This window comes from Camelus dromedarius, chromosome 33 (genome assembly GCF_036321535.1).
Source record: "Camelus dromedarius isolate mCamDro1 chromosome 33, mCamDro1.pat, whole genome shotgun sequence".
Taxonomy (NCBI): Eukaryota; Metazoa; Chordata; class Mammalia; order Artiodactyla; family Camelidae; genus Camelus; species Camelus dromedarius.
The window spans coordinates 1,505,080-1,514,939 of record NC_087468.1 but is presented as its reverse complement, the minus strand read 5'-3'; the positions used below and the strand labels follow the sequence as shown (position 1 = coordinate 1,514,939).

The window sequence follows — 9,860 nt, the reverse complement described above, 5'->3', positions numbered from 1 at the left end:
CAGAAGGAGAGCCCAGGTGCTGATGTCTACTTACCTTTGGGCGTGCGTGAGTCATCCATGGCCGGAGAGACACCCGTCCGGCACAGAGGCTGCTGGCCAAATGTGGAGTTCCCGGGAGCACGGGCCTTATCAAGGGATCGGGCACGCCCCGCCCCTATTTATGGAAATCGCTGCCTCGGGATCCCAACCCCCCCTTCCACCTTGAGAACCTTGAAGGGTTCCCATGTGTCCATGTTAGGGGACTTGGACTGAAAGGCAAATCCGGAGGCCAGCAAGGACCTTTCTTTGGAAGCCTGGCATCCTCCGTTCCCCGGGCTGAATGGGCTCCAGGGCTCTCTGGTTTTCACACGTTTTCCCATTCCACGCAGTGTTTGCTCTCCCTGGATTTCCCCAACCCTGGGTTCGTGGTGACAAGGCTTGGCCCCAGTGTTCTTTCCAGTGTGGAGGGCCTAGCTTCCCGGTGTCTACTTCCCAATTCCCTCGGCATCTCCTGGACCTCATTGCATTCCAGGCCTGAGGCATTTCCTTGACTGGAGGCTGAGGACCCGCTCATTCCTATAGGAAGGCTGAATGCACCGACGGAGACAGGATTCGACACACGGGTCATGCTCTTCGGTCACAAACTTTGGAAACTTTTCCAGCTGTCATCTGCAGCCCGCCCCCTTCCTCACGGGCCAGGGAGTGCATGAAGAAAGGGGCAGACCCCACTAGCACACTAGGAGGCGGCTTCGAAGTGCGAGGCTTGTCCTGGGCAAACCCAACATGGCTAGGTTGCCCCTCCTGTCTGCCAGCATCTTCAAAGCCTTTCCAGAGAGGCCTGATGAGGGTCCGGTCCCCTGAAGTCTATCCAGGCCGAAACGTGTCAGCTACACCCGGCTACGTCAAAGCAGTTCTCTTGGCAAGACTGTCTCCCAGGGAAGCCAGGTCGAATGCACGTCCCAACAGTGGGTGGGGGAGGGGAAAAGAAGGGGAGGGGAAGAGGGGGAGGGGGAGGGGAGCGGGGAGCTGCCCTCACTCGCCTGGGGCCATCTCCCAGGTCAACACAGGTCAGAAGCTGTCCAGCAGCCCCAAGGACTCATGCCCAAAGGCATCGGGAGCTCTGCTGTCGGGAATCCGGCCCACGCAAACGGAATGCATTCCCAAGCGAACTTCCCTGCTGGAGCCGCCAAAAGGGAAGCAAGGAAAAATCGTTTGATGGTGAAAACACATGGAACCAGAGAATCTGTAGACGGTCACTCCTTCTCCGGACGGCAGGCACGAGTCCGGGAAAGTCAGGCAAGAAACCAGAGCTGAAAAGGAGGGCCCGGCACCACAACTTGGGAGAAGAGACAGATAACTCAAGTAACGCTGGGGAGTGCAACGATAGCCCCGCCTCAGCCAAGATGGACCCAGTAGGATAGACATGGGAAGCGAGGGTGTGTTTTCCAAAATCGAATACCTGGGGAGGAGGAGAGGGAAGGGAGGGGTGTGGGGAGAGGGATGAGGAGGGGAGGGGAGGGGTGTGGGGGAGGGGAGTGGGAAGGGGGAGGGGAGGGGGAGCAGAGGACAAGAAGGAGGAGGAGGAGCAGGAGAAGCAGAAGGGGAATTCCAAAGCGTCCTAGAGGATGGTGGCGCAGCTGTGCTAGGAAGGAAAATTTGGCTGGAACCTACAAACCCATCTGACATTTTAGCTGAGCCTAGGCCCTAGAACCTCGAAACATGGAAACCCAAAACACATAATGGGCCGTGTTTAGTGTACTCCATTGCCACCCTGGTTCATGAAACTCAGCCATGTGCACTGAAATGGAGACTACGAGCTCCTTCAGCAACATTTGGGGATGAGTCTAATTATAGCAGCACTTGGTTCAAACGATGCTTGTGGGTTTGTGTGGCTGTGTGTGTGCTGTAAGTGTTTGTGGCAAAGAGACCATAAGACAGGGGGAGAGAGAGAGAGAGAACAAGAGAGAGGCAGAAGGAGACAAGTGAGAGAGGGAGGTAGGGATGGAGGGCGTGAGGGAGAGAGAGAGATTGATTGCCTGCCTAATATCTCCAGCACCTTGGTTAATTTGAGCCCTGCTGATAATAATCTGGCTATAATCTGGGAACCAAGAAAAGTGCTAGGAGAGTTGTGCAACGGTGCTCCCCTGTACTGGCCCTAATGGAAGCTCTCTTGCTCCCAGAATCCCAGTGATGGTGCTTCATTGTTGTAGGGTTTCCAAGAGAATGTAGTTTGCAAGTAGAAGCTGGCTTCTTATCCAGGGCCCCCGACCCCCTTCCCATCCAGTCCCAGGCAAAGGGGGACATGGTGAATCTGTGAGGAGTGGCATGGATGCTGGGGCACAGACTACAAGGGGACCAAAACAGAGCCAAAGACTTTGCGTTGAGTTCCAAGCCAGGTTTATTGGATCAAGGCAATGTCAGATAGAACCCGCAAATCGACCTCGAAGCCAAGAGGACTTGGGCGGTATTCTTGTCCTTTGGCATGCTAGCATCCCTTCCGACATCAGGGAGGATGGCCCTCCTGGTGCCCGTGCGTCCCGAGGGCGCCCGCGGAGCACGGCAGGGCTGAGGGAGGCCACGCAGTGGCGCCCGCAGTCTGGGCGCCTTGCCCTTGCTGTCGAGCCCTAGGAGTGTGGCTGGTTCCTCGTCCTTTTTTCTCAGCCGTGGCTCGGCATCCCAGGGAAGGAGGCCTGAATTGGGCTCGACCGAAGGCTTTCCTGAGGCCCTGGCGAGCCTGGCAGCATGTCCAGGAGGGCCTGGAATTCGTGGTCACTGAGGGGTTCTTCCAGGGTTGGCCAAAGTCCCTCTTCCGGGGTGCCGTCGCTCAGGAAATGTTGTGCCTTTTCCAGAAGGCTGGCGTCTGACAAGAGCTCATCTAAGAGGCTCCCTGAGCCTCTAGCGCCCGAGGGCTGGGGCTGCGGTTGGAGCGGAGGACACGTGAGCTGATCCGATGGGGCCTGCTGCTGCCACAGGTGTGTCTCGGCCTGTTCGGGCTGCAGAATTGGCGCGTTGGTGCTGCGTGGCTGAACCGGATGCTGCCCGGTGTGTGGAGGAGCGCTGCGGGGGACAGGCTGAGGGCGTGCTGCCACGCCAGGGTGCAGGCTGCTGTGCGGGCAGGCCCCTCCGTGGGCGGAGGGCGTGAGTGCCGCGGGCATGGGTGCGAGACCCCCTCCTGGACTCGGCCCTGCTGTGGTGACGCCGGGGTCTGTTCCCGGATGTGGAGGGTTCTCTGCTCCCTGCGAAGCCGGGGCGGGCTGGACCACCAGGAGCATCAAAGGCTGACCCACCCAGCCACCACGGGGAGCACAAGGCACAAAGAAACTTGGGGCCAGAGGAGGGGCTGCAGCGGTAAGGGACCGGTAGCTGTCCAGTGGATCAGTTGGAGGCAATTGATGAGCGCTGTTGTGGATGTTGGGCAGGGGCATTTGGTCCGATGGGACAGTCGAGGCTGGTATGGCATCGGGGTCTTCTGCCCGGGCCTTGGCAGGCGCCCCTCTGCTCTGCTCCGGGTGCCGAGCTCTCCGGTTCTGAAACCATATCTAGGCAAGATGAGAGAAAGGGAGACAGGTACATCAGAAGCACGATCTCCCACGTCGCCTGGCAACCCCCATGCCAGCACCCCTGGTCTGACAGGCTCCGGGCAAAAACACTGTCTTCGGATAGGCCTTGACCCAGGGTGATGGGACCTTTGCCAGTCCCCAGGTCCTTGCAAAATGAGGGGCCAAATCAGGGCTACACTGGAACCCTGGCTTCCATGAGAGATCCCTCGCTGTCTGGCTAGACTGTCGGTACCCCTCCCAGGCTGTCCAGCACATCCTCTGCTCCGTCCCCTTCAGGAAATGGATGCCTTCAGGTCAGGCACCTGAGTGAATGTCTATGGGGAAACTTACAAGCCCCATTCCTCTCCCCAACCCCCCAATGACCCACCCACACATCCAAAACCATCAGCAGTGCCTACGTATATCCAGCACCGGCGCGGGTGGAAAACGGCACTCCCGCCTTGGGACATACCATCTTCCACCTACTGAGACCTTACCTGGATTCGAGGTTCGGGAAGTCCTGATTGACGAGCCAATTCTTCCCTGGTGGCAATGCCAGGAAAGCGGTCCCTCTCAAAGGCTTGCACAAGCATCCCTGTTTGAGAGGGTGAGATGAACGTGCGCTTTCTCCCGGCCTCTTTTGGGCGGCCATCTAGAGGAGCACAAACAAAGAAGAGAGGACAATGAAGCCCACTACACATTCAGTGCACACAAATTCTGCCATATGGAGGAAATGGCATATCAGATACGTAGGTAGATAGAAAGATAGAGAGATAGAGGGATAGATAGATAGATGGATAGATAGATAAATAGATGATAGATAGATAGAGAGATAGATAGATAGAGAGATAGATAGATAGGTGAGAGGTACAGAGAGAGAGAGATTGAGACATAGTTAGGTATAGATCCACATAGATAGATGATAAATCAATAGATGATAGAAAGATAATTAATCTATACAAATATAGTTTTATATACATATATGTATCGCTATGTCTATAGTGAATTATCATGTGTATGTAGAAGTATACACAGGCACAATGCATTCCCCCACCCACACAGACACATTCACACATACACACCCACAAAGACACACACAAACACACACACACACACTCACAGTTTCCATTTTACATTTTAATTATTCACTTTAAAATTTTATTTCTTGCTTGACTGTTTGCTTGTTTCTCTAGTTTGCTGTTTGGTTGGTTCCCAGCATGTTTTGTGGAGTGTTCTGAAGCCCTGATGGGCCAATTCTGGAACGAATCTTGCTATGGAGCCCGAGGAAAATCTTTGTGAGTGGATAAGAGAAGGGAACTCTTCACTTTGGACAGTTTCAGGACCAGAGGGTTGAAAGGCTTCCTGGCCATGCAAGACCCCGCCCTACAAACATGGCCATGATTCTCAGAGTGTGAGCACTAGCAGGGCAAGGCCCAGATAGGCTTGTTTCCTCTCCTAAGGGTTCTCTGCTGACTATTTGTCACCCACGTTCAGAGATGAATCTGTCTCCAGGAACCCTAATGGGAAAATGCCTTTGGAAATCCAGGGACTCACCTTGCGTCAGAGCCTGAGGCTCGTGCACAGGATGCGATTGCCCGTCTGGTAAGAAGTTCCCCGACGGCGGTCGGCTCTGCCTTAGGCTTCTTCTTCGTTGGTTTTGGAACCAAACCTAAATAGAAGGAGTAAAACCCCTGTCACTCAAATGCTTAGGGACAGATTTCAAGAGCTATCACAGTGATTCGCAACACAACAAACAGACAAGCCAAGGAGTGGACAAACTCTAGACTCCATGTGCCCCCAGTGGAAGTATTCAGCACCCAAAGGGACTGGACTTGCCACAGATTATGGCTTTCACCTCGGAAGAACTGCACAGGATTCCAGAAAACACTCTGCACGGAAGAAAATCAGAATATCCCCTGCCATCCTCCCTCTGGAATCCAAAGAAAAAAAACACGTGAGGCAGGAGACAATGTTTGCTTTCCCAAAGTCAGTCTGAAAGGGCTTGCTGATATTCTCCCTCTCTCTTCTCCTCTCCATATCCCTCGTTTCCTCCCCCAACCCACTCTGTCTGATCATCTCTCTTGCTATCCGTTTCTGTCTCTCTCTGTTTAGCTCTCTGTCTCTCTTGACATTTTCCATTCCTGTCACCTGCCATGGTCCCTGTTGGCCTGTTAGTCTCAGTCTCCGATTCTGTCCGTCTACCTGTTTATGCCTGTTTCTCTTTTCCTCTCTCTCTGTCCCTGTCTCTGTCTCTGTGTCCATTTCTCTCTGTTGTTTCTCTCACTGGCTCCCTTTGAGTCTTTGTGCCTACTTTTTGACCATGTTCAGTGCCTGAGGAATATTCCTCTGTCTCCCTCCTGGCCCCATGGACAGCACCCTTTCCTAACACACCACGCATAGGTGAGTGCTCTTGTCCAAAATTCCCTGAAGGCGGGCGAACTCCTGAAAACCCCATGCTGCCTGGAAAAGACTCCTTGACAGGGAACTCTTAGGAGGGCAAGCTCCTGCCACTTCCAGGTCTGGAGGCTCTTAGGTACCCGATCCCCATCGTTCAAATCTGTGTCATTGTCTCCAACATTGAAGCCACATGCTGCCTTCCTCGTTACCCAAGATTCAAATGCAGAGTTACGTGTGGATGGAGTGGAGTGGAGTGGAGTGGAGTTGAGCGACATGGTGAAGGGTAGGGTGCAGCCGAGTGAGGTCGGGTGAGGTCGTGTGAGGCTTGGGGGACGGCCGGGTGGCAGGGGGGTGGGGTTGGGGTTGGTGGAGGTGTGGCCATCGGGGTAGATATGGGTGTCGGTGAGGGTGTGGGCGTGTGTGTGTCCATTTTTAGGCATCTCTGATGGGGCTGTGTGGGCAGTTTGTTGAACCTGCCAGTCAGTTCAGTAAGGGAAGCCTACGCGCCTTAGTGCCCCTTGAAAGGTCGCAGGCACAGTGCTCCTGCTCCTAAGGTTCTCCCCTTTCAGGGCTCCTCTCCCACCTGACCAGACAGGAAGCCTTGAGCACCGCTAGCGCCTCGGAGGTGAGCCAGAAAGTACTGAACCCCCTGGCACATGCAGCCTCACGCACCCTCTTTCCCTCGGGTTTGATTCCTGACATCCCGTAGGACCAAGAGCCACTCACCTCCCTCTGGCCCTGTTCTCCCAGGGGACAGCCATTCCTAGCCGGGAGTGGAGTCCAGGCTTGCCTCCAGCACCCAGACCAGGAGCACCAAGGGGAGGAGTGGGCTCCTCTCCATAGCGTGCACCCCACCACGAATTGTCTGTAGCCAATTGCATATTGGGCTCGGAAACCACGTAGAAACCCTTCAGCACAGAGGCTCGTTTGAGGACACCCCTTTTCCCTGAGGCTGGCTGGCTTATCTTTGTTTCCCTCCCAACGCACGAGAGACGAAGCCCGGCTAAGTCTCGGCAGCCAGCTCCCCGACCTGGAATTGGGACTCACTCGGCTCGGGCCGGGTGGCATCTGGACACGGAACCCGAGAGAACAGGAATCCCGAGACTGACATTTACCTGAATTCTGCTTTCGGTAATGCCCAGGTCTCGGGCCAGGCTCTCTCGGGCCTTGATGCCAGGGTAGGGGTTCTGTTGAAAGAGGGCTTGCAGAGCATCCTTTTGACTGAGCTTCAGAACCAGCCTCTTTCTCCGCTGTCCACTTGGGCGTGGGCCTGCCAAAGATAAGAGGGGGAAACGTCTGAGAGGGAATCCGTATGGCTGCACCAACGGCGGTGTGTGGTGGTGACGGGTGGTGCCACACCAGGCTGCTTTTTGTGTCCGGGAGGTGGGGGTGAGAAGACCCCAGTGCACAGATGACCGTCCCATTCTATCTAACGGAAGCACACACACAGCCCTGCAAAAAGGGTGACCCTGGGCATTCCATCTAGGCCAAGTAGCAAAGATGAGGTGGCTCATGTCCTTGGGATCTACCACCCACTCACCGGCAGCCCAGAGAACTACAAACCAACCAGCTGGGAAGACCTAGGGCAACAGGGTCATGTTCCAAATGGGTGGAAAGTGTTCCCACCCAGGGGATTCGTCCACAGGCTGCCGGCCGTGCAACGTCTGGATGGCCCCTGGCAGGACGGACCTCGAACTTTAGACCAGCTAGTAGAGCCCGCCTTGCGGCTCCTCACACACCCATGGCACACCTGGTAGAACTATTTGAAAATCAAGCCAAGCACGGCAACACGTGTGTAGGGTGTGTCGGATACCCACATTGCGGCCCTCGTGCCCTGACCCTGATTCTGATGACGCCTGGGCTGGGACACCACAGAGGATGAGCACCCCATCCTGGAAGACAACGTGTCATGTGGACTGGCTGAGTGCGTGCTATTTTTCTCTGTGGAAAGCTTGGGGTGATAGAGCCCTTTCCTAGTGGACACTTGTCTTCTGTGATGCAGAGGAATAGGACTGTGCTTGTTCACACGTTCTGCGGAAAGCCCGACGTGGTGTCGGGCACGTCCCGGGCTTTGGGACGACTTGGATTTCCTGAAGTGTATTCAAACTCTAGAACATCAGCCCTCCCGACAAAGGTATTCCCCGCTAGCCACTGCCAGCTGCCAAACTAGTGTGTCAAGGTGTCTGCCTGGAAGGACACAAGGCACGGCTTGCGCACCCCAAGCGATGCTTCCTTCACAAGCACCCTTCCTCCTTGCCAGCTACAGTGAGATTGCTTCGGACAGAAGTCATGGATCACACGGTAGCCTGGCCTTGGGGCTTTTGCCTTCAGAAAGCCGCACCCCCACATGCGCCCCCAGCCGCCCCTGCCCCCAGTCTCCACTCCCTACTTTGGAGTCGAGTGGGAGGCAAGTCAAGGGTTTCTGGGATCAGTGCCTCCCGAGCCCTAGTGTAGAGTTTGGTGGCAAGGGATCCTATGACCTGCCGTGCTTCTTGGGTATCCTGCGTGTGGACTACTTCCAGGGACAGCAGAGAAACGGACCTTTTCCCAGGGAACTCAAGGCAAGAGGGAGCTGCTAAACCACAGCGAGAAAGTACCAACACCACCAACTCAAATGTCCTAACGTGTTCCACTAGAAATGCGCTGCATGCGATCGGAAGCCTTGGGCAACGGCTGCAGCTTTCTGTGCAGCTGCACGTCAGGACTTCTCACAGAGGAGCTGTGGGTGGGCAGCAGGGCTACCGCTCCCATGTCAATTTCAACAGGGCCAAAGAAATCAATGAATAAATACAAAAAAACGGAAAGGAAAAACACAACTACACAAGCCACTCTCTCAATCATTTGGCCCAATGGCTTCCTTACACAGAGTCCAGCCAGAGCCATCCCTGCAGTCTCAGGGGGCCATTTCTCCCCTCGTCCACATCCCTGAGAGGGCAGGAATGCATTTCAGATGAGCCAGAAGGAGAGCCCAGGTGCTGATGTCTACTTACCTTTGGGCGTGCGTGAGTCATCCATGGCCGGAGAGACACCCGGCCGGCACAGAGGCTGCTGGCCAAATGTGGAGTTCCCGGGAGCACGGGCCTTATCAAGGGATCGGGCACGCCCCGCCCCTATTTATGGAAATCGCTGCCTCGGGATCCCAACCCCCCCTTCCACCTTGAGAACCTTGAATAGTTCATATGTGTCCATGTTAGGGGACTTGGACTGAAAGGCAAATCCGGAGGCCAGCAAGGAACTTTCTTTGGAAGCCTGGCATCCTCCGTTCCCTGGGCTGAATGGGCTCCAGGGCTCTCTGGTTTTCACACGTTTTCCCATTCCACGCAGTGTTTGCTCTCCATGGCTTTCCCCAACCCTGAGTTCGTGGTGACAAGGCTTGGCCCCAGTGTTCTTTCCAGTGTGGAGGGCCTAGCTTCCCGGTGTCTACTTCCCAATTCCCTCGGCATCTCCTGGACCTCATTGCATTCCAGGCCTGAGGCATTTCCTTGACTGGAGGCTGAGGACCCGCTCATTCCAATAGGAAGGCTGAATGCAGCGACGGACACAGGATTCGACACACGGGTCATGCTCTTTGGTCACAAACTTTGGAAACTTTTCCAGCTGTCATCTGCAGCCCGCCCCCTTCCTCACGGGCCAGGGAGTGCATGAAGAAAGGGGCAGACCCCACTAGCACACTAGGAGGCGGCTTCGAAGTGCGAGGCTTGTCCTGGGCGAACCCAACATGGCTAGGTTGCCCCTCCTGTCTGCCAGCATCTTCAAAGCCTTTCCAGAGAGGCCTGATGAGGGTCCGGTCCCCTGAAGTCTATCCAGGCTGAAACGTGTCAGCTACACCCGGCTACGTCAAAGCAGTTCTCTTGGCAAGCCTGTCTCCCAGGGAAGCCAGGTCGAATGCACGTCCCAACAGTGGGTGGGGGAGGGGAAAAGAGGGGGAGGGGAAGATGGGGAGGG

The 9,860-nt window shown here is 55.5% G+C and overlaps 1 protein-coding gene across 1 annotated transcript; it reads right to left on the bottom strand.

The window, feature by feature from the left end:
- Positions 1-2,636: 2,636 nt before the first annotated feature.
- LOC116158339 (double homeobox protein B-like) lies at positions 2,637-8,930 on the bottom strand. The gene is made up of 5 exons (XM_064481700.1): positions 8,906-8,930; positions 7,031-7,185; positions 5,073-5,187; positions 4,016-4,170; positions 2,637-3,518 (listed from the first exon to the last, which is right to left on the bottom strand). Exons 1-5 carry the CDS (start codon positions 8,928-8,930, stop codon positions 2,637-2,639), a joined length of 1,332 nt encoding a protein of 443 aa, XP_064337770.1.
- Between the last annotated feature and the right edge of the window lie 930 nt (positions 8,931-9,860).

What these genes read in the sequence shown, in the direction of transcription:
- LOC116158339 (XM_064481700.1), bottom strand. Translation starts at nt 8,930, where the DNA reads ATGGATGACTCACGCACGCCCAAAG. An exon ending in TTACCGAAAGCAGAATTCAG is followed by an intron (nt 5,188 to 7,030) that starts GTAAATGTCAGT and finishes CCTTCTATTTAG; the next exon opens with GTTTGGTTCCAAAACCAACG. An exon ending in TTCCCGAACCTCGAATCCAG is followed by an intron (nt 3,519 to 4,015) that starts GTAAGGTCTCAG and finishes CATCTTGCCTAG; the next exon opens with ATATGGTTTCAGAACCGGAG.